At 38.1% G+C, this 24,497-nt stretch overlaps 1 protein-coding gene across 2 annotated transcripts in view; it reads left to right on the top strand.

The window, feature by feature from the left end:
• Positions 1-24,497, top strand: part of TRIO (trio Rho guanine nucleotide exchange factor) — a 244,284-nt gene that overhangs the window by 141,057 nt on the left and 78,730 nt on the right. For both annotated transcript variants that reach the window (XM_030965172.1, XM_030965182.1), the window contains exons 19-30: positions 988-1,102; positions 5,512-5,627; positions 8,887-9,009; positions 11,774-11,968; positions 12,080-12,195; positions 12,731-12,797; positions 13,580-13,689; positions 14,806-14,875; positions 15,336-15,425; positions 17,310-17,402; positions 19,399-19,510; positions 21,465-21,655. In XM_030965172.1, coding sequence (XP_030821032.1) covers positions 988-1,102; positions 5,512-5,627; positions 8,887-9,009; positions 11,774-11,968; positions 12,080-12,195; positions 12,731-12,797; positions 13,580-13,689; positions 14,806-14,875; positions 15,336-15,425; positions 17,310-17,402; positions 19,399-19,510; positions 21,465-21,655 — 1,398 coding nt within the window. The remainder of the gene's footprint in view (positions 1-987; positions 1,103-5,511; positions 5,628-8,886; positions 9,010-11,773; positions 11,969-12,079; positions 12,196-12,730; positions 12,798-13,579; positions 13,690-14,805; positions 14,876-15,335; positions 15,426-17,309; positions 17,403-19,398; positions 19,511-21,464; positions 21,656-24,497) is intronic.

Below are 24,497 nucleotides of genomic sequence, written 5' to 3'. Positions count from 1 at the left end.
CTGAATTAAATGTGCAACGTGTACTTGCAGAGCAGTATAACTAACTCTGTGATCAAAGGCATTTTCCAGCATCACCATGAAAGACTACTAAGAGAATAAAACTTTTTTGTTAGAAACCTTCTTGTTCTTATTACGCAGATTACAACACTCAAAAACTATATTAACAGAACTCAAAGTATACAACCTAATAGATCCTTCTGCAGCTGGCATGAATTACTAATCTTTGTTTTAAAATGGTATGAGAAATTATTTAGTGTCTTTATTACTGTATCAAACCTTCAAACCTATTACTGTATTCTACCTTCATCTAACCTTTTAAAGTAGCATTCCATAATTTGCATGTTAAAAATGAAGCAGACAACCCATATGTAGTATTTGATATTTGTTAAGATGAGGATGACAACTGAGCTGAGTGCTTGCAATATAATGGCAAGGACTGAAAGCTCTCAAGGCCTTGCCTTCATATTGTAAGAGCAGGTATTACTATTTTAGCACTTTTGGTTTCACTTCAGCAAAACATTCACTTTTTGTTTAAAGTACTGATCGATGTTTAGGAATATGCAGGTGGGTACACAACCATGTGCGCTGTTTACGCAGTAAGTAGCTTCAGGTGGCACTTGGCACATACACTAAACAAACTTCTCTGTGAACTCTGAGTCATGCTGAAATCCCTAGAGCAGATAATTGCTTTTCAGGCTCTTCAGAAAAGAGGAATAGCATTTTATTTATTTATTTTATTTATTTTATATGTATTTGTTTATCTGCTTTGTTTTTTCTCTGCCAGGTAAGGTGTAACTTGTATTTGGCGGAATATCTATTCTAATAGTTGGCTTGGCTTGGCTTACTTGTAGAAAAGATTTAACATGCCATGCTTTCCAAAACTGAAGTAGGTGACAAATGTACAAAAAGAGAGTTAGGAAGATCTTTAATTTCTTCAACATGTTTATTTGTGCATCTTCAAATAAAGTTGTACCTCTGACTCTCTAGGCCTGCACACTGGCTCGGAGGAATGCTGATGTCTTCCTGAAATACCTGCACAGGAACAGTGTCAACATGCCAGGGATGGTGACACACATCAAAGCACCTGAACAGCAAGTGAAAAGTAAGGGGCTTCTTGTTCTCTTTCTTCTCACAGGAATGTGATCATCATGTGCTGTGGTGTGTGTGGGGATAGGGTAGTGAAGCCTGGCCAAGTGGAAAGAGTTCTGTCAGGTTTAACAGGAAACAAATTGCTCACACACTTTGAAGGCGCTGACAGTCTTCAAAGTCCCTTAAATGAAGTTGCTTGGAATTCTTTTATTTACTACTTACACCTAATCTTCTTTCTATTTGAGACCCAAATGTGTTGCTTTTATTGAGACAATGAGGTAGTAAACTTCCACATGATAATGTTTGGTCTGAAGCCAAATGGGAGCTGATCAGTGTAAGCTTATTCAATGTGTTGGTGTCGGGCCTTCTGCAAGTTCCCTGGGAGTGCCAGAGTGATATGAGGTTATTGCTTGTACGATGCCCTTGAGCACTTCAGATAGTTTGAATCAGTGTTGAAGAACTTCATGAAGTATGGGGTAACTTAAATCATGTTTAAACTCGATGTGTAGACAGGTAGTAGTTGAGGTGAAGCTGGAAAGGGCTACTACGTGAGGCTTGGCTTTTACTAAGAGAAATAATATGTCGTACAGCTTTAAGGGGTAATAAGCACTCTAGGGAATGGAGAGGGAGAGACCTGTGGGGCTTTGAGGGACAAAAGTGCAAAAATTAATAGGGTATGCATAACTGCTGGGTGTGGTAGCAGAACAGAGATCAGAGAGATTCAGAAGTAAATATTGGATTTTAATAATTTAATTGCCAGTCATATTCTACTGTATACATTTTGAAGCTGTAACTGAACACTGTGGCCACACTACAGTCTCAAAACCAGAGAAGTCTAATTTCTAATTAAATGCTGTTTGCACCTACCCAAAGGGAAGTTACGCATATGATGTAGCCAGACTCAAGAGGAACATGGCAGTAAGTCTAGAGAAAAAGTTGCAGCAAGGAAAATTCTGAATGGGAGAAAGTGTTACAGCAAGATGGATTAGAGCAGGTTGCCCAGAGAGGTAGGAGAATCTGTACCCTTAAGAATTTAAAACTTAGTTGAACAAGCCCCTGGAAAACTTTGAAGTTAGTGGTGCTTTGAAGAGGAGATTAAAACAGATGGCCTGCAGAGGTCACTTCACCCTAATTTACTTGATGAGTCTATTAGAAAAGGACAAGTTCACTGGTTCACTTTAACTACAAGGGGTAAACAACTCATTGTTTTTCCTCCGTCCTCAACATTTCTAGAACTGTACAAAAGAAAATCTCAGCACAAATGCCAACAGTATCAGTAGCTGAAGCTGACATTTGTCACTTAGTTCTTCTTTCAGTAAGAAACAAAGAAAACAGAGCTGAAGAAAGCAGAAGTTGTAGCTGCCACACTTACTGAATATTAGACAATTTTTTTAGACAGATTTTCAGTTCTGAAATCTGTATAGGAGTGGTCATTCTGAGAAAGGTAAATGTGCTTATGTGAGGAAAAAATAGAATGATCTCTACTAATGTCCTTAAGAGTAATAATTGCATATCAGAACCATAGTGTTATGCATGTTCTGCATACATTTAAAGTTCTGGATCAGTGATACATGCTTAAAAAACAACAAAAAACCAACAAAAATCCCCAAGCAGAAAAAAATAAGCTGTTCCCTCCATAAACCATGTAATTTATGCTTCTGAGAATTAAACATGAGCTAAGGTAGAGTTAGTGGGGACTCCTTCCTGTTAGTTGTCAATGGTATGGTAGTAACTGACCAAATTATAAAAATGTTCACTCTGTTCTTCCTGTTCAAATATGCGTGTCAAGAAAAAAAGAGATCTACTCTCACCTCTTTTCTTAATCAAGAAAAAAATGTGGTGTTTATTTTAGTGAGAGACAGATTACATGTGTTCTAATAGAGCATTACAACTGAGATGTATGCTTGAGACTGGCAGACTGCAATCAGTATATAGTTTATAAATTAATGCCTTAAAAACTTGAGTAAGCTTTGAGTTCCTGCAGAACTGCTGAACATTTTTCAAAAACTTCCTTCAGTGGCATACTTGATCCTTATTCCCAGATGCAGATTAAGTTATCTGGAAAAGTGATGTTTTAATCTAGGCAAAGTTTAGCTAAGCATATGCTTCATGGGGAACAGGAATTGCAGTGGTACTGAACTCTGAGAAGTGTCCTTATGTCTTTGCATACCAGTATAAATAATTTCTGTGGTATGCAGTTAAGGGTACCCAATCATTGTCTCACTTGGGAAGGAACTGTGGCCTAAAACTGTGCTGTGGCAGGTGGATTGAGTTTGTGACAATTCCTGTAAGCTCAGAAATTACAGTATCTTCATCTTTGTTTCTGCTGCTAAGTCTGTGTGCATCAGTGTTACCTGTCTCTGCTGTACAGGCTGCGACTGAGCATGGTTCAGGAACTTGTCCAGTGGTGCCTATATTTTTAGATAGGTTGATAGAAGGATGCAGAGAGCTGAGAGCTCTTTGAGCCTGGAAAAGAAGCTGAAAGTTTAGGGAACAATACTAACAAATGTTGGAATCAAAGTAAATGACAGCAACAGGGACTGTAGTTCAGGTGGCTTGAGATACAAAGATGCTTTTCCAAACCTAATATTATATATTGATGTTCTATAACTTCCTTAGAGTAGTTTATAGAACATTTTTTTCTCCTATTTGTCAGTCCAAGAAATTAATGGCACTAACACTAACAGTGCCCAGCCAAATATCTCTCACTGTCTTGCCATCTGTATCATGTCCTGACAGAACAAATGCTGTTCCAATATGCTAAATTCACCTCACTTGCTCTTTGTCAGAACTACTTTGCTTGCGTCACTATCAAGATGTCTCTTTTTATATGGTGTGTCCAGTTGGGAGTGTTGCATTGTATAATGATAATTGTGTCCCACCCACTCCACCTCCCTGCCTTCTGAAATCTGGCATATACTCTGAGCAAGTGTTTTGGAAGTGACATAAGGCAGAAATTAAACTGAGAAAGCAGGGGAGGCTCACAGCAGATCAGCTCATAGTTTGGCATATGAGGGGAGCCTGACCAGCAAAAAATAAAACCTTGGCCACAGTGACCACATTCCAACCAAAAGCAAATTCTGGGTGATCTCAGCACCCTGTGGCAAATGGGAATATGGTGCTTGTAAGCAGAAGGACGTTGGCAGTGATGCAGACAGGTTTCATAATCCTCAGGGAGGCTGTGACAAGTGGTTGTGTTCGATCCCAGATCTCTGATGAGGTAGACAAAGATGCATTTCCCCTCAGGCTTCCTGTTACTTGAGTTTCTCTTGTCAAACTGTTTCTTGGAGTTGTTAGCTTTTGGGATGTAAAGCATGGTGGACTTGCACAGTGGGAGAGCAGAATGCAGGCGCCTTAAGACACGTAGCACCTGATCGCCTTCACTTGTAATTATGGATCATGGAAAATAGTCAGCTCTGGGTATAAGTAGAAAAGTAAGTAGTGTTGGTGTAAAGAGTAAGACTTTTTTGTCGTCTCTTCTGCTTCTGCTGGACCTCTCTTTTGGCTCAATTCTGTGCAATTGCAACAGAATCACCTGGTGGAGACATTGAGTGTCCCCATTCCCCTGTGCTCAGCTTGCCTTCTCGGGTTTGCAGTAGCTACTAAGTCAAGTAGGGCTGCTGCTCTGGAAGCAGCAGTGGGTAAAGTGAGCTTCACAGGAAACTGCTAAAATGTCTTTTTTTGGTGGAAAAACCATAAGAATTCAAGAAGCAGAATTCGGGTAAGGTTTTCTGCATATTGTAAGCGCAAGGTCTTTGCTAGGAAGAATTTAAAAGGTTGGACATGTGGAATTTGGATGTGAGTTTTCTGATACTCAGGAATAACAAGCTGTGGAGTTAATTATTTGATTACCTGAAAGTTCTGTCAAGGTTCAGTGAACATTCATATTTAAAAAGTTAGCTTACTCTTACTTGTATTTAACAAGTCAGCTTACTTATGCTGTATTTGATCTTGTGGTGACCTGAGGTTGTACATTTGTTCATCTGTATTAAATCATTAAAATACTTTAGAGGAGACTGATATATAAAAAATTTCCTTTTTTTACTTCAATATGATATTTTAAGCATGTTGTGATTACTTTTGCATGCTTATTCTTTCTGAGGAAAACCCATCAAGTGCCATCTTTATCAGCCTACATTTTCAATCCTGCTATAAGCAGCGGCAGCCCCCTTGTGAAAAATATTGGAGAGGAAAAAAACATGTAGTAGAAAGTTTTAATTGCATCTCTAGTTTAACCAGTAGTTCTGTAAGTAATGAAGAAGGAACACTCTGTGTTTATTAATATCAGAAAATAAGGCAAAGCAAAGACTAGCAGAAAGAGCAAATGTATAGTAAATTCTACAATGTAGAGTACTTTATTCTCCTGATTTTAGTGTGATATTTTAAATTTGGTTGTCATAAGCTCTGTTTTCATTTCTTCAGATATCTTGAATGAGCTCTTCCAGAGGGAGAACCGTGTGCTGCATTATTGGACCATGCGTAAAAGGCGTCTTGATCAATGCCAGCAGTACGTGGTGTTTGAAAGAAGTGCCAAACAGGTGAGGGCATCATATGAAAATCCTCTTTGGTGTGATTGGGAGTTCACTGTCTTCTCACAGTAACAAATTTGTCATTCACTTCTATATTTCAAATGGTTAAAACATCAGAAGGATTGAAGTAGCAAATTGAATTCTTTGCTTTGCCTTTAATAGAGAACAACTAAATTCAGTGAGGCAGTGTGTCTGTAACTGTTGTAACTTAAAGGTGATGTTTTGCTTCTGCCAGCTTCATCTGGTACTGGCAAATCTAATTTCTGCAAGCTTGTGTTTGACAAATGGTTATGCTTGTTAACTTTTACACACACACCTAATTTGTCTGGGGAAATTACAGGCAGCAGCATTTTTCTCAGATGTTGGAGGAAAAATATCTAATTAAGTTGATTGGCAGTTCTAGAAATCTGACAAGTTGGATAACTCATTAAACAATAATAACTGAATTACTTTGGTTTTTCAGTTCTTTGTATTTGGTTTCATGGTTTCCTGCATGATAGATCCACCTCTTGGTATTTTGTTGAATTTATCAGTCTGAAAAGAACTATTAAGTAACTACCACACACGCAAAAAAAAAATTCCTTCACTAATCAAAACACATGCCTTAAAAATAAGCAAGGGGTTCAAGGCAGAAGTGGCAAGTAGATTGATCTGTGATGGGTTTTTAGTTGGTTTTTTGTTTTTTTTAAACTGGTTATAAGATTGAGAAAAGAAGCTATCTGTTCCTGTTCTGTGGAAAATTACACAATGCCCATAGTGTAAAATATAGTCAGATCCTCTTGAAAGGGCTCAAAAACCTAATCTTTTATTTCTTTGTGACAGCTAATTTATGCAAAAGTTTAAATACTCTTGGTCTGGTTTGCTCTCTTGAAAGAATTCTCAAGTCTGCCTTTCATGCTTTCACAAAGAAATTAATGCAAGATGCACCTTGGAATGAATTTGAAGTTTGATACCTCTTTAAAACACCACCACCATCCCTTCCATGCTCCCCTGTCCTCGCCTCCCTGCCCTACTTTTGAATAACCTTAATTTAAACCTCTGACAAGCACATGATCTACTTGTTTTTGTATAGAGATTACTAACAAACAGTCAAAGAGTGGAGATAAAGATCTGTCAGCATTTTCATTGTAAATGCCATTTTTCAGCAATCACCAGTTCAGTCATCAAAAAGCAAAGTGAACCAAACCATATATGGGACTCTACAGTGATTAGCCAAAAAAATGGAAGTGTTGCTGTCTTCATTTAGATGTCTTTCTGGAATTTGGAAGAACCTGTTCTTTGTGCTTTCAGAACTTCCTGCCCTTGTGATGGAAAAGATACCATAGCAGTTTGCAAGAACAGTGTTAGATTCTCAAATCCTTTCAGAGTTAAGGACTTACCTGATCCCTAAACTGATTCCTCCAGTTCTTGTAGTGATACCTCAGGTGAAATAAAAGCTGATCTAAACTGTAGGAATTAAAATCAAGTTGAACTTTCTGTCATACTGTGCCTCTAGAGAGCTGCCAGCAAGTTACGAAAAGACAACATTTCATTCTCATGACGGGGGGATTGGAACTACATGATCTTTAAGTTCTCATCCCATCAAAACCATTCTGTGATTTGGGGAAGGGCAGCTTTTTGTTTATCATTCATTCCAGCATTATGTAATAAACCCACTAAAAAAAGGCAGAGAAGTATTAAATGTTGTTGGTAATATGGTAGCCATACAGTGCCTGTCCATATCAGTCTTCACTTGCAAAGATTGACATTAGAATGACAACATGTGTCATAGAGGTGGTTGGTTGAAATATTACCTTTTTGGCAGAAGTCCAACAGTTGTTCCATCAGCAACTCTTAAAAGTATAGGTCCATCTCATCAGGCTTGCACCTGCACTAGTATGTGACTAAGAAAATGGCATCCTGGCATTCACATTTGGTGTTGAATTTTGAAGGCTTTCTACTCATTTCAGGTTTTGCACCAAGAAGGAAAAAGGAAAAACAATTGAAGTGGAAGTAAGGGAATCAACGTTGTTTCATCACAGCTTTGATGAGTTTAAGTCATTGGTGAAATTATAATACAGACAGTGCCTTTTCTGATTCAGTGTAAGGATATGTGTGTGAAACATACATACCTACTCTCCACCAAGATAAATATTTTCCTTTTCTTGCTAGTGTGGATAGATAACACTCATAATTTCAGGTTATCCTTTCAGGGGAAGGGTGAACACCCACCAGCAATCTACTACTTTTTCTCTTGGAGTATTAAATTTTTACCTCGTATTCTGTGTATTTACTGAAGATACAGAAGCTACACATTTAGTAATAAGGTGGTTCTAAGCAAGCTGTGTAAATCTCTTTGAACATCTGCTATTGGCTTTTTCAGAAACTAGAAGTTTCTAAGCTCCCATCCCTCTGCCTGCTGTTGTAGGAAGCCTGTATTGAGAGCTGCAGAACAGTTGTCAGTTAGATTTTCACTGTTATGCAGCAGTTGGAGACAGCTCTTGCTTTTTTCAGGAGCCAGAGATTCCTCACGACCACTGAGTTATGATTAAAAGGGCTGCAGGTAATGTGGGTAAATCATAGATAATTACAAAGATCAGCATTTTTCATAATAGTGAGCAAATAAAGTGTGAGGATGTGGAAGAGAAACAATCTTAGTTTGCAGTTCTTTGTTCTTCTTTTTTTCTAGTTATACATACATAAATTAATTTAACTGAGACATCTCACTGTTCCTTCTCTGCTGCAGGTTTTATTTCTAGGAGCACAGACCACACTTTGTGAGGTTGGAATACATGTCAGCAGAAGAGCAAAGTGATAGTTAAATCTCATATGCTTGGAAAGTTTAGCGTGTACACTTGGTGGTCTTATGCACACTTTTACATGTTAGAACTTGTATATTTCTGAGCATGGCTGTCCCATGTGGCACCAAAAAAGTGATTTTTTTTCTTTTTCCTCAGCTGAGGAAAGTATACTATCAAAACTGTGAACACAATTAGTTAAAACTTTTCAATAGTGGACTGCTGTAGTCCTGCAGTAGTGGACTTCCCTGAAGTGTTTGGATTGATACATCATTTTTAATTCTCAAAGCATTGCTTCATAGTCTATGTGAATTATTTCAGCGTTATGAACTATTTGGTATTGTAGAGGCATTAGATGATTGCCACAAGTGACAAAGAGTAAAATTCGCCTGTGGCCAAACTGTGTATGTGAAATACTGGTTACTGATGGTTTCTGTTGGCAAAAATATATTGTCTTTTCTCTTACTTTTCTTCCTTAATGCTTTATTTAGGCTCTGGAATGGATTCATGACAATGGAGAGTTTTATTTATCCACACATACTTCCACTGGTTCCAGTATCCAGCACACTCAAGAGTTGTTAAAAGAACATGAAGAGTTTCAGATCACAGCAAAGGTAAAATAAATTTTAAAACTTATCACAAAATATTTAGAGTTGGAAGGAACCCCTGGAGATAAGTTAGTCCAGTTACCCTGCCTTGACAGGGTCCCCAAGAGCAGGTTACACAGGAGTGTATCCAGGTGAGTTTTGAATGTCTTCCCAGAGGGAGAGACTCCATGACATCCCTGGGATGCTTGTTCAGTGCCCTGCCACCCTCAGTGCAAAGAAATTCTCCCTCATGTTGAGATGGAACTTCTTGTGTTTTAGTTCATGACTGTTAGTCCTTGTCTTGTCACTGGGCATCACTGAAGATGGCACCATCCCCCTGATAGCCTCCTTTGAGATATTTTATATTTTGGTGAGATCCCCTCTCACTCTTCTCCAGACTAAACTGGCCCAGATCCCTGTCTCTCCTCATTACAGAGGTGCTCCAGACCCCAAACCATATTTGTGTTGCTCTGCTGGACCCTCTCCATTAGCTCCTTGTCTTTCCTGAACTGTGGAAGCGAGAATTGAACACAATACTCCAGATGTAGCCTCATTAGGGTCAAGTAGAGTGTCAGGATCGCCTCCCTCGACCTGCGGCCACACTCTTCCTGATGCACTCCAGGATACCATTGGGTCTCCTGGCCACAAGGACTCTGCAGGCTCATGCTCATCCACCAAGGCTCCCAGCTCCCTCTCCACAGAGCTGTTACCTAGTAGATCAGCCAACAACCTCTGCTGGTACTGGGGTTATTTCCCCCAGGTTGCAGGACCCTGCCTTAGCCCTTGTTGAACTTCCTTAGATTCCTCTGCCCAACTCCCCAGCCTACTGAGCTCCCACTGAGGCAGCACAGCTGGTCCCCCCCAGTTCCATATCATCAACAAATTGCTGAGGTGCATCATGTTCCTTCTCCAGGTTGTCGATAAACAAGTTGAGTAGAAGTTGAATTATGTAAGATTTGAAACAAAATAAAACAACTGAATTCCCCTTGCCCATCAAAAAATCCCCCAAGGATGTGTCCATCGAGATCTGTTTACTTGCAGTGGCTTTCTGTCTGTATTTCTGCTGAGAATAGAATAAACCAGAAGGTAATGAGCAGATATTCATTGTTACTGGAGTTCCATGAGCCCCATGTGCTGTTGATTTCTCATGACAAAATCATAGTGAGGTAGCTTAAAAATGTTTTCAATACCTACAAACGTTTCAGGGCCTTTGATTTCCACTTTCATATCTTCATGATTGTGGATTACTGAATGTTCATTTAGGATATAAAATGCAACAAGCTGTATTATTATTCTGATTATTAATTAGAAGATATTAGAAAAATTAAAACTTTATTTGTTAGGTAACACATTTTCTTAAAGTATTCTGTGCTTCTCCTGTAAACCTTTTTGAGTCAGGCAGCAGAATGTTATTCTGCATCTCTGAAGGCCTTTACAGGCCTGAGGCTGTAAAATTGTCACTACTGAGGCTTTCCAGTTTTCACATGTGAAAGACAGACAACCATTGCATGACTGAACTACCTGAGTTTGTAGCCTTGTCTGTCTCAGGTCTGCCACCTGTTCAAACTGTCATCCGTTTCTCCCTCTGGCTCTTCAACCTTCATAGAAAAATAATTAAGCTCAGGAAAGTAAGCAAATGTTCATTTGTCTAAAGGATCACGTCAGAAGAGACTTGAAGATGGAGATGGTCAAGGGACATGTGGGAAAGGGGAAAAGAAAATCCAGAAAGAACAGAGATCACTTTTGATGTTGAAACCTGGATTTTCTTTTGTTTGATCTTTGCTTCAGACTTTGAATTCCTGGATCACTTCCAATATGCAGAGCACCACTACTTCTCCTTATTTCCTCTTTCAGCCTGTAGATGACATTGACTCCCCTTTTGAAAGGATGTTGTTTGTGTCACTCCCTTGGCATTTTGCTACCTGTTGGGAGGATATGTTAGCCCTTGCTAATTCCGTACTGAAAAGAAATGCTTGGATGAGGGACCATTAGGAAACAAAAAGAATTAAGAGAGGACAAACTTGATTTTTTCAATAATGTAAGAGTCAAATTTTTATTGACTATTTTGCTTAACTCCCTGCTAGCAAGGGCCCTGACAGTACACTCCACTCATGACAGAGAGGTGGATGTTTAAACTCATCCATTGTGCATGATTTATGATTTACATGAAAGAAAGTGCATAATCTTGGGCAGCTTGCTATTTGGGAAAAGCATTTAGAGATTTGGTGATAACTACTTGTTTCTCTTAGTTTCTCTCAAACAGCTCTGTGCCAACAAAGCATAATAGAGAAAATATTTAAAGAATTCAGTCTTCATCCCTTAAAGAGTAAAGCATATACCAAGACTTACTTCCATCTCAGCATTTCTGTGGTGTCTAAAGGAGGTTGATGCTTGGGACTATGGGCCAGGTCTAATATCAGTGCTTCAGTGGTAATGAAAAAAGTACTCTCTTTGGCATCAAAATGCCTTTGTATTGATGCAAGAGTACTCATGCTGAAAGGCTTGCCTAGCAGAATTTAATCTCTGGGATAGATATGAAGCAGATATTTCAAAGAAAAATAAACAATCTGCTTCTAGTCATGTAATAATAAAGCCAAAGGAAGCTTCTACATTAATCTTGTGCTATTTTTAATAAGTAAAAGGTATCTGTTTAAAGGAGTTCTGGGAAGAGAGGGGAAGAAGGTAGCTTCTTCAATTCCTTCTCTAATTGCACTTAGTAGCAGTTAAGCAAAATGACCCCCTGCATGACAGGTAGAGCTTGCAACTGTTTGATATTTTCCTGTTTTCCTAGCAAACCAAAGAGAGGGTGAAGTTGTTGATACAGCTGGCTGATGGCTTTTGTGAAAAAGGGCATGCTCATGCAACAGAGATTAAAAAATGTGTCACAGCAGTGGATAAGAGGTACAGAGACTTTTCCCTGCGCATGGAGAAATACAGGACCTCTTTAGAGAAAGCTCTGGGTATTTCCTCAGATTCCAATAAATCGGTAAGAGAAATTTGAGTGTGATGACAGACAAATAAGCTTTACTTGCATTTGATTTAGCTACCTTTTTCTCCTGTCTCCTTCCTTAATCAATTCTTCCTTTCTTTAATAAAGAGCAAAAGCTTGCAGCTGGATATAATCCCAGCCAGTGTCCCTGGGTCAGAGGTGAAACTGCGCGATGCTGCTCATGAGCTTAACGAAGAAAAACGAAAGTCTGCCCGCAGGAAAGAGTAATATATTTATTTATTTTTAATCAATGAGAATGCATAAATCAATCCTGATAATGAAACAACTGTCATGGCTTGTCTGGCAGCTTAGAAATCATATAAATGGCAAAAAGAGAGTGATAGTACTCAGTATCTCTTATTGCCATTTATTCACATGCTTGTTCTCGTAGATAATTCTAGCATGACAGAATCTTAAACTTTAAAAACTGTTAGACTTCTTTTAACATGCTTTTTTTTAGAAATAATGTGAAATAAATGTGTAAGGAGAGGAAGCAACACAAAAGTTAAATGACTGTAGCAGTGAAAAGTGTTAGAGAAAAAATTGCATCTCCTTCCCCATTTCTTTTTGTCCTGGTTAGTAATGGAGGGATGTTACCTCGTAGGTTTCCTTTCTCTGTTGTTTCTCTTCACATTTCACTTCTCAGATTTTTCTTGCTGCAGTGGAAAAGCAAAAGCTGATGAGGAGAACGATGTGTTCTGGTTATTATGCATTCACAGTGAGACTGAGATTTGATTATTCTTTCTGTTGTCACCTAAGGTTCATTATGGCTGAGCTAATTCAGACAGAAAAGGCTTACGTAAGAGACCTCCGGGAATGCATGGATGTGAGTTTTCTTTTTTTCACTAATCTTTGAAGGCAGGATTCAATCCGTTGCTCTGCGATTTTTTTTCTGGTTTTAACAGCTGAGCTTGATTGGTTTGGAATCATAGGATCAACTTAAGTATTCTTACTGCCATTAAGAAGAAACTTAGAATTACATCTGATAACAGCCATTTCAGAATTCACCCTATATGTTTTGCTTTTGTTGGTATGAATTTCAGTATTTGTTCCTTTCCCAATTCATAATCGTGTGGGGGGGTTTTGTTTTAGAGAGAGGAGGGTAAAAGGAGGGGTTTACTTTATTTGCTTTGCTAGCAATAGGGGAGAGCTTGTGCTAATTCTCTTATTATCTGTATCACATGTTCTGCTACTAGCTGACTTTTTGAATAGAAATTCAGTGAGATTCCATGGAAAAGTGCCCAGTAATTGTTCTGCTGAAGCAACTAATGTTCAGTGGTAGCTGTTGCACAAAGCATGAACTTCTAGACTGCAGACACAACCTTGATAAGGAATATCCTGAAGCATTAGAGGTTGTCAAGAACACTATGCATTTTAAATTATGAAGTCTTAGGGACTATGTTAAATTGTCAGTTTTAAAACTTGTATTTCACTGTCAAAATCACAAGGTAAATTTGACACAACAGGCACTGTCACAATTGGAGATGATGCTGCTGTATGATCTTTGCCTAGTTTCTAGTTTAATGCATACTTACAGATACCTGGCTGCGTCTGTTGGGAGTCTATCATCAGTTTTCACACATCTTTTTTTTTTTTTTTTCTGGGCAGACATATCTATGGGAAATGACAAGTGGAGTTGAGGAGATCCCACCTGGTATTGTAAACAAAGAACACATTATCTTTGGAAACATGCAGGAAATTTATGAGTTCCACAATAAGTGAGTGACTTATCTTCCATTTCCATACTACTGCTAAATCCAAATGATGACCTGAGGGATTTCCTAGTGAAAATACTGTGTATTTCAATAATAAATGCTTTCCCATCAAAAAAATTGAAAGATTTTCCTCTTGCATTGCTAAATTATTTCAGCTGTTGCTTTTTGCAGAGAGATAGATACACCATTAGAAATTATATTTTTCAGTCTCGGGCATCTTTCAGCATATAACAGATTTTCTGGATACACCAAAATTTTGTTTTAGGTTTATCAGTTGTTCTAAAGGGATGAAAACCATTGAACTCAATAAAATACAAACATAGCACAAACATTAGGGCTCTGCCATTCTTTCAGAACCCTCATTCCCAATATCCAAGTGCAGCTGTTAGTGGGAAAGAGTAAAGCTTCCAGCTCTTTTTGGCTCTTCTTAGCTTCTGTGGAGATGCTCCAGCATCATTACATTTACTAGAGTACAGAGCATAAAAGAGACTTGTCCACTCTTACTTCTTCTGAATTGAGTGGTTCTTAGGGGGATCTATGTACAGAAGTCTTGCTATAAATCTGCCTTCTTTGTTATTTCTTAGTTATGTACACATTTGTATTAGGTTATGATTCTTTGAAGTAATAAAATGTACCTAGTGTGTTCCAGACCCCGATTTTACCATTCTGTGTATGCTTTGTGTTAACTTGAGAACTTGAGTATCCAAAAAGCAAGATTTGGGGTTTTTTTTAGTTTGAGACGAAGGTTTTTCTTGAAAGTGAAAACAGTAGGAAACCTTCTTGGTAGAGAATAACAGCAATTACTAAATTTTTGTGTATTTCTTATGTGTAAGAATATACTTATGTGTAAGTATATTTTGTGTAATTCTTATGTATTAACTGCATGTCCACTGGTTCAATTTCTGATCTTCTCATCAGAATTTTTACTGAATTATATTTTATATTAGTACTTTTATTACACATTTTTATCTATTCATTATCTTTATTTCCTTAGCTCATACATTTAGTATTACAAAAAGTTTTCTATTGGCCTTTGTCCACAGACAATAGATCTAAACAAGCTGCTGTAATAAACATGTTTCATATGCCTTGTACTACTTGTTTCTTTTCTACCTACAGTATATTTCTCAAGGAGTTGGAAAAATATGAACAGTTACCAGAAGATGTTGGACATTGCTTCGTTACTTGGGTAATGAATTCAGACTTACGTTTAGAAGTAGAGGGGGGGATAGGATGCATGATGGGACGAATGGTTGCTCTCTGATCACTTTTTGATTTGTAAAAGTACCTCTTCCTGTAAATTAAAGTAAAACCTGTGTATCTTTAACTGAGAAAACAGTGATTAGGGCAGTCCTGTCAGATGCCAGTCCTTAGCTGCTCTTGAAGTGTATTCAAGTTGCCTAAACCTGTGTGCAGATTTGGTTTGTCTTAGCTTTCGAATAACCTATTTTTATATACATTGCTGTTGTTTTCAGTCTTACTTGCCTGATGTGTATTTTTATGCTGCCAGTTTGAGTGGAGTGGAAATGTAATTCTGTACCGCTCAGTTTCTTGATAGGGAAGATAAGCTCTCTGATAATGGTATAAAAACTTTGAGACAGGAATGATGCTCTCTGACAACCTTTGTAAATTTGCATTTTGTTCTGCAGGCAGACAAATTCCAGATGTATGTTACCTACTGTAAAAATAAGCCAGATTCCACTCAGCTGATATTAGAACATGCAGGAGCATACTTTGATGTAAGTACATCATGTCCATCCTAAAAGCTAAAACACCTTGGCTGTTTGACTCATGTTTGTGGTTCTGCTGAGTGCCTAATTTGTTAAGAAAATGCAAGTTTCTTGTTAATAACGCTGCAATTTATTAAGCTGTCAGCTCAAGAAAATCAATCCTGTATCTCACATGGTTACTTCCATTGCTCAGTTGGTGTTACAGAGCTGTCAAATCAGATGTGAAAAGCTGCTGTCAAATACCAGAGCAGTTCAGAACTGGAAGCGGGTTCTGGCAGCAACAACCAAGACATGAATCTTCAGCTCACACAGGCACATCCTGCAAATCTTAGCATTTTGATGTGCTTAGTTTGCATTGTATGTAATAGAGATAGAAATGTTGGCTGGGTTTTTGGAGCGCTTTTAAACTGTAATTGCATGTAATGGTAATTCAGTTCACTGCTGTTATTCTGAAGGGCTGAACCTCCTTATTCAGTCTCACGGTTCCATGGCCTACACGTGCAATATTCTGCATAGAAAAGCAAGAAAAATGTAGGTGTGTTAGAAGTTTTAGGGAGGAATTTTGGCCACGGTGACTGAGCTTTGGTTGGACATGTATTAATAGATTCTTCAATTAGAGTGCTGTCTTTTTTTCCCCACTAGCTGTATGATGACACCACAATTTTTTTATGATGACGCCACAATTGTTTTTAGAATTGTTTGTACAAGTAGAGGGAAGTAGAGGAAATCCCTGAAGCCCTTGAGGTTAATCTCAGAAGTCTAATCACAGAGGAAATGAGGTTTCTAAACATTGTAAGGCAAAGCCTTTCTGTGAAGCCTCTGTTAAGTTTTCAGTGTTTGAAGAAGAGCCAGGTGAGCTACAGAAAATCAGGTAGATATGACCAAAAAAATTCCAAGAAAAATTTAGTAAATACCATTAAAAATAACTTAGGGCTGTAATAAAATTACTAGAAGTAAATTCTTGCCACCACCTCCTTTGATCCATCTGTTTTACCACTAGATCCAGAACTCTCCATCCCCTAATTCACCTAAAGTATATTAGGAGTGTGAAGACTTAATTCTGTGTACAGAGACCTTGAGTGCTTCCACTGATGACACCACTGGTCCATGTGAAAATATCGTGTGTATCCCATTTTGGGAATTTCTGATTCTGTAACCATGGTTTGATGGCACATAGCTGTGGGGCATAACTCGCTGTTTGAAATTGCTTGGTTGAAATAGATCTGATGCTATGATAAATGGCAGACCCTATCAGTGGAGTTCAGCCCCAGTCAGTACCTGAAATCTGTAATCATCCCAGTTAGCTATCAGAGAATTCTAGTTTCCACCTTAAGCTTCGTGGATGTCATTTCTTTTTCTATTTGTAAGTGGCTGGTTTCTTTTCAAGTGCTTGGTGAACTCAGAAACTGTTACTCGGTGCTCCCTCTGGTGGGGGATGAGGCTGTCTGTGGCTGTTGGCACTGAAATAGCAGGGGATGCTGAGACACCTCTACCTCAGCCTTCCTGGTACTCTGCCTCTTCCCAGCAGCATTGGAATGTGAGGGTTTTTCCTCTCTTGCAAGTAGCAAAAGAAGTACAGATCTTAATGTTTTTTAAAAAAGGTGCTCCCCCACATTTTGTGTCTCTAATTGTTGCTCTTTGTATTTAGGTTTGTTGAAATGTTTCACAGGTACTCTCGGAGGTAATCATCTTCTGTTTGTACCTAATGAGCAGGCAGGTGCACAGCATAATGATTCATTGTGCCTGGAATATCTGATTATCCTGGTTTTTTGGGTTTTTTTTCCTGCTAAAATAGAATTTTTAGTTAATGTATATTATTTTATAATCCCTCAAAACACTTTGTATCTGAGTGTTGGTGCTTACAGTCCTCAAATGTTTGCTTTTTCCATGTAGGAGATACAACAACGACATGGACTGGCCAACTCTATCTCCTCTTACCTTATCAAACCTGTCCAAAGGATAACAAAATACCAGCTTCTTTTAAAGGTCAGTATTAATTCAGAGTTCTTAATCTGATTCTGCTGGTCATAAAAAAGCAAAGCTCTTGCTAAAGTCAGGAGGGTTGTTCTACTCTACTCTCTTAGACTCCAGCATCCTAGGGAGCCGCAAATGCTGCTGCAAAATTTCAACTGAAAATGAAAGAAGGCATAAACAAGCAGCTTTTTGTCCAGATTTCTGTAAACCAAAAAAAGATACCTGTCTACTGATGTTTACTTAGAAAATATAATTTGCATTTGCAGGGTAAAAAAGTAATTCATGGCTATAGGGCTATAAAACCATTTTTGTAATGGTTTCTACACCAAATTTTGGCAAGACATTAGCTATGCTGAAGGTATTAAATACTGTAAAGTAGATATTTATATATAAAACTGTAATACAAAATATCTATAAGGCATTTAAATATCTGTGTGTATCGGTCGCTGTTAGGTGGCAATGCTTCTTTTGTTGTAGCAGCCTACAAAAGCACTGTAACAGATCTGTGTCTCCCCTTTTTACTTGAGAACAGCCATGTGTGGTTGCTTTTGACATTTCTGAAAAACATTAGAGGCTATTTCAGGTCACTTTGAGTGGAAACAAATCTGTCATTTTTGACTGAAGTTTAGTGTCTGTTTTCCACTTGCAAGGAGTTGCAACTTAGTCAAGTTATTATTACAGAAATACTCTGGGCTGTGCTGTTTCAGAAATTCCGAGGAATTAATTCCAACAATTACTATTATTTTTAATATTAATATGCTTTAACCTGCAACTTTACGGAAGCGGTGGGATACATTGGTTTCACCAGTGTTTGCAGACCCAGATGTCTTTGCTGTGTAGTAAAATGGATTTGTCTGGTGGTTTCTGTGTTGTCTTTCTCTTTTTTTTTCTTTTTTTTTTTTACTGTAATAGGAGAGAGACATATAGCATAGTAGGATTAAGAGCCTAAAACTTGAATGATAAATGAAACATTTTACAGTTCTGGAAGTTTCACTTGTTTTTCCAAATGGTATTGAAGCTGCTTCTCTTCTGTGCCTCTGAGATACTTAAGTTACTCTCACTGTTCTATGGAGTTGTCATGCAAAATTTAGGTGGAATCATGTAGTGTTTTGCTGTGAGAGTGGTAGTTTGGCAGTTGAATAAAAATACTGTAATGAATATAATATTAGAAATCACATGGCTTTCTCTTTAAAAAGAGAAAAAGGAATTTAACCTGAGGGAGTGAATTAAGTGGGCTTTTTGAATAACAGAAGTAACATAATATGCCCTTTTGGTTATGTAACCTATGTTTTATCTTGATACTGTTCAAATGCTTGAAAGCTGCCAGGAAATTTGAATACCAGCTGAAACACTCTTACGTTAAATCTGTGGGATGTTGAATGGCCAGAGAGCTGTATGCCCTAAATTCTGCTACAACACCTCAGCATGTTAAGTTCTCTAACTTCTGTCCATTAGTTAATGCTAGTTTGTATTGAAAAGTTTTGCCTGTAGGTTGCTTTTAACTGTATGAACACAGAATAGTCATTCATGGAATACTTAGAATAAAACAATGTAATATGATCAGCAGTGTTACAGAGCAGGTGTTTGGTGCAGTGGAGCGATGACTGAAATGGGAGGTGGGAAGAGTCCTTTTGTGCTGCCCTGCTTTCCTCCATCTTCATTACTTGGCAGCTGCATTGTTCTGGGCCTTGATGTAGCACAGCATCTGATAACTGTGTCTGTGCTTATCAGAAAGGTTTTGTTCTTAACATCACTTTAAAAGATTTCTTATTAAGCAGATAAACCTGTTTAAATTAGAAGTGGTTAACTGATAGCTTGGGCTGCTCCTTGAAGAGCTGATCATGATAGAAACAAAGTACACGGTCATGTCATTGGCAGAGTAAGAGGTTCAAAAATATTTTATGTGCCAAAAATGATTTTTGGTTTGTTAGAACTACTCTTTGGTCGTCTGTCATATTAGTGTAAAAACAAATGATAGCGAGTCGGTTTGTCTGCTTGTCTTTCACAGGAGCTGCTCACATGCTGTGAAGAAGGTAAAGGTGAGATTAAGGATGGCCTGGAGGTGATGCTTAGTGTGCCAAAGCGAGCCAATGATGCTATGCACCTCAGCATGCTGGAAGGTAGGATTCAAGCTGCCATTCCAATTCATTGTGTGCTGCAGATTAACTTTGTGTTTTGTGAACATGCTCTTCTCTCAGGGTTTGTATTTTTCATACCATTTTGTCAGGGCTATATGAGATAAAAAATTTATTTAGGAAAATAAATTGTTACAGTCAGCTGCTAGAGTTTTAGTAATTCTTGAAGTGTTCTTTCACCTTGATCTATAGTTGTGCCACTGCAGATTTGAAAAACGTGTAGGCTAATGAAGTACTCCACTCCTCACCCAAAATGCAATAGGTGACTGGTCAGATAGGCTGGCTTTGGCTGCATTCTCCAACCTTAGCTGCTTTGTATGAGGCTCATAAGTGTGTTATTGGTGATTTTGCTGATTTATGTATCAAATAATTGCCTCCAAGAATTTTGTCTTTCTCACATCTGTTTGCTGCCTGTTCCATAACAGACTTCTGGTTGAAATCTATCTTCTGGCAGTAAAATGTCAGCATAAGCCAATTTAGCTGAAGCCTAAGCCAGCATAATCATGTTCATGGCAGACAGTGGCGGTTGGATGTAATGCATCTATGTGCTTAGAACAACTTCGTGCCAAAATCTGTCTTGCAATTGGCACGTTATCATTTATAATGGTGCAATCATACATTTAGTAATAAAAATGTTTTTCTTGGGTGTTTAAATTTTTTGAGGAAAAAAAAGCAGGGCCCTCTTACCCTACAGTTACTGAATAAATACTTTTAAGTGCTTCTAATCAATATGCCTTTTCTTCCTCTCTGCCTTCTGGGAGTAGCATGCAGCTTGTTGTGGAATTTCCAGTATTGTGCTAGATACTGTAAAATTTGCCTTGGTTTGGCATGTGATCCTTGATTTTATAAATGCTCCAAATCACCTCTGTTCCTTGATTTTAAACAGTAAGGATGTCAGTCAGTTTACAGGATCACTTCCAAATACTTGTTCAGGAGGTGGTCTTAGTATAAAGGCTGACCAGCTTTGGTAATAATCTTTTGACACTGAGAATGTGACTCTGGAGAATATCCTAATCTTTTACATAAGTTGGTTTTAAAACAAATCATGTGTGCATTGTTGAGTCATCCCATGTTGGACAAATATAGTGAGTGAGCGCATTTCCTCTTTATGTCTCCGGTGGATTTTGAATGAACATCCTGGCGGAACTTGCCTCTGATCCTCTCCATACTCTTGCCCTGTTCAGAGTATGAGAACTGGCAAACAGTATCTATACATTTTGATACCACTCAGAAGAGTATGGCAGACAATTTTTGTTATCCTCCAACTCTAAAGCTGTGTATTAAACTGGGCGAACATGGTGCCATTATAATGGCAGTAAAATTGTTAGTATTCTCAATCTTCATCTTTTTTTCATTATGTCTCAATACAAATGATCCAGCTGGTAATTACTGTACTGTGGATCAATTCTGGCATGACAAATAGCAGGCTGATTGTATGCCAACAGCTCCAAGCTGCCATGTTTCTCCATCCCCAGCTGGAACACATTTCTGTGCTCATTGCCCACATGGTAGTGAAGGTATATCTCCAGAAAAGGTGGCATTTGGGAGCTTGCCACCAAGAACCTGATGTGCTTGGTGTCTTTGCAAGTTGCTTACTTTGTACAGTGGCAGAAAGCTCATAAGAGAAATAATTTTCATCACAGAAGAGGTTAGTTGAAGCTGACAAAGACAGATTTGTCATTTGTTGGTAAAATACTGCCAGAAGAGTTGATTAAGTTCTTAACAGTTAGATGTCTAAATTTAGAAGTGCATTTGAGCTGCAGTTACATTTAGTATATTGCAGTGTGAAAATCAAGTCTTGTTTTCTTGGAATCTCATCTTTTGGAAGTTGTGTCAGGGAGAAAAAAATCATATAGTTTAATGAACAGAAGCTATGCTTTTTATGTTGCTTATATTACCAAGTTTTCACGGTGAATCTTTCCTTTCGCTCTGTTTTTAGGCTTTGATGAAAATATAGAATCTCAGGGAGAGCTTATCCTTCAAGAATCCTTCCAAGTGTGGGACCCAAAAACTCTGATTCGAAAGGGAAGAGAGAGGCACCTTTTCCTTTTTGAGATGTCCTTGGTTTTCAGTAAAGAAGTGAAGGACTCGAGCGGAAGGAGCAAGTACATTTACAAGAGCAAACTGTTTGTAAGTATGGAAGAGCAACTGATCATGTTTATAAAACTGTCCGGATTAGGCTTCAGCTAAGCTCAGGTGATTGAAGTGTGTCTGAAAAACTTGAACAACTGTTACAGAGCACTGCAAGAACAGCCTTGGAATATATAGACTGAACCTTTAATGTTTAGTGCTTGCTTTTGTGGAGAAAGGGATAGGCTCAAAGCAGCTACTGAAGGGTACGTGTCAGTCTTGGTGTGTCGGGTCAAATGACAATCAATATTGGGCTAGACTGGTTTTGTCTTAATTGTGTGTTGATTGCAGATTCTTTAACACTTATTTGTATAAAGCAGAAGGATAGAAGGAGTTGATTAGCTGCCTTCAACTTTCTTGTTTGCTATTGCTGTTAAGGATTCGTTTTAGTGGATATTCTACACCTACTGATTGGGGAAGGCAAGAACTTTGTTTTGGAAAAGTTCATTCCAGAATGTTTGCATAGACCAGTAGTCTTACAATAAAGTTCTGCATATAGAATTATAGTACTTATTGTCTACTGAAAGGATGTAAAGGTGGAAACGTATTTCTTCCCATCTAAAAAAAAAACCAAAACCCAAAAAGGAAAAAGCAACCCCAAAACCTCCACTCTTGCTGTCCTTATGTCTAGAATGCATGCTTTACAAAATGTGACTCTGGAATTCACATCCTTACCTTCCTGTCTTGTTGGATGACTTGGGTGAGAGCAGTATTCACACTCCATAAATTTAGGTAGCCAAGAGGCAAGACAGTCTCCCATGGCTTGCTCTGCACATATCAAAGGCAAGATTAGCTTTTATATCGCTAAAATAGTTCAGAGTAAGTACTTAAAATTACTTCCCTTCTCAGAACTACACTCTAGAAAACATTATTCTTGTATTGATCCTATTGGGATGTATAACTAAGTCTAGATGGTATAAATACTGAGTCTTTTCCCTGTGCTTCTGTTCCTTTTCTTTCATTCATTCCCACTTCCCACTTCTGTGTCTAAACCAGTAAAACAGGTTGGTGAAAAAAAAACCCTCTTTTTTCCCATATCTTTCTTTGAATATTCTGACATTTCATTTCCAACATTTGCTTTCCTTCATGATACTAAATAGCTAGCAGGTAACACAGCTGCAGCTGTTTGTTGATCACACCTTTCTTTGCTGCTCTTAAAAACCCAAAATTTAAAAAAAATGCTGGTGTATTGGAGAATATTAATAGCTGCCAAGGGATTATGTGGGAGAGGTGACAAAACTGAAAAATCAGTCCTGTTAAATTGTCATGTCAGTTCCTCCAACAGGAATTTAATAGTAGCCTTAGGTCTTAGAGAAGCTGATGGAAATCTTGAAGACTCTCATTGTACCTAATTTTTTAAAATATAAGGATTGTTTTTGTTGTCATATTCTATCTGGCAAAATATCCTGTAGAGCATCTTACTATTATAGCAGCTCTTATAGTTTGATCTTTAGAAAAGGCATGTGTTGAAAGGATGCATGTTGATTTGAGCTAAAGATCCTTTCTGTATGCTATCCTGTGTAAAGGTGGCTTTACAAAAATGAGGTCCTTCTCTTTGCTTTGGGCATGATGACATCAGGGTTTCTCCAGCACAGGATACTCAATGGCATGATATAGAGATATAGAGATATAGATGTATATACAGTTATGTGTAGGTAGAATGTGTTAATGAACTCCTTTGGCAAGAGGTAAAGTGTCCAGGAGCAAATGCCTAAGGAGGGCTGTGGGAAAAAAGGCAAACACTCTCCCAGTCACCAGTAAGTGGCTGTTTGGGAGCTTCCTCACCTCAGTGTGGTTTCCATGCATCCAGTAACCCACAATGAGCCTGTCCTGGAGAGCCTCATGCAGACTTAGCATGCTTTGCAGAGGGCTGTGTTGCTCAACTGCCTATTGGGCAAAGACAGTTGTGTGTGGAAGGGTAGATGTTGGGATGGGATTATTTTAGAAGAAAAAAATAACTAAAAAGCTTTCTGCCACCAACACCAAAAAATAAGTCAAGTTAGCATCGAAGTGAGACAAGAAAAAAAGTAGTTTTACTCAAGTATTTGGTATCCAGCATCTCATGTGTTGAGGTGTGTATGTGCTAATGATGAATGTGTATGAGCGGAAAAATACAGCTTCTAATCATGTGAGAATACTTAGCAGCTGTTGGAGAGTGAGGGTTCTTTTAGTTTGAGCTCTATTTCTTAGTTTGTAATTTTTTTGGAATAGAGCCTTTATGAATTGTTTAAAGTGGAAGCCAATTCATATGAGTGAGATGTTCCAGTGAGAAAGTGAAAACATTTTGGATGATAATTAGCTATTAAGGTCTGACATTAGAACATTCCCAAAGACTGATTGTTCATGTAGTTGTCTCACAAAATTCTCCAGGGAAACTGCATTTCTGAATTATTTCATCTGTTTCAGAGGGAAGGAAACACTAGGAAAGGCTCATTTGACAGAAAAGAATCCAGGATTTTGGAAGATAGCAAGAGAATTCTTAAGCATATCTTATCTGAGAGAGAGCATAAAAATCAGTAAATAGTGAGTGTTCTCCAATAGAAATTAACAGGGAGAGAAGCCAGAACTTTTTTTTTTGACAAGCATCATCTTTAGAATTATAAGGCTTTTCCTGTCAAGTCGAAAAACTAAAATCAGTAATTCGTTTTAGGGATTGTAAGTGTTACTGTTTATTGTCACTTCATAGAAAAGACTGTTAAGCTTGCAGTTCTTACTTTTTTGAAGAGACCTCACACTGCCACCAGAATAAAGGATTCTCTCTAGCATATGAGTTAGCCTTAAGCTTCTGAAAATCTCTTTAAATAGCGCTGCTCAATTTTGTAGATCATTAGCATGCCTTTGT

The sequence above is a fragment of the Camarhynchus parvulus genome, chromosome 2, assembly GCF_901933205.1.
Source record: "Camarhynchus parvulus chromosome 2, STF_HiC, whole genome shotgun sequence".
In the NCBI taxonomy this organism is placed as follows: domain Eukaryota; kingdom Metazoa; phylum Chordata; class Aves; order Passeriformes; family Thraupidae; genus Camarhynchus; species Camarhynchus parvulus.
This window is presented reverse-complemented; position numbering and strand designations above follow the sequence as displayed.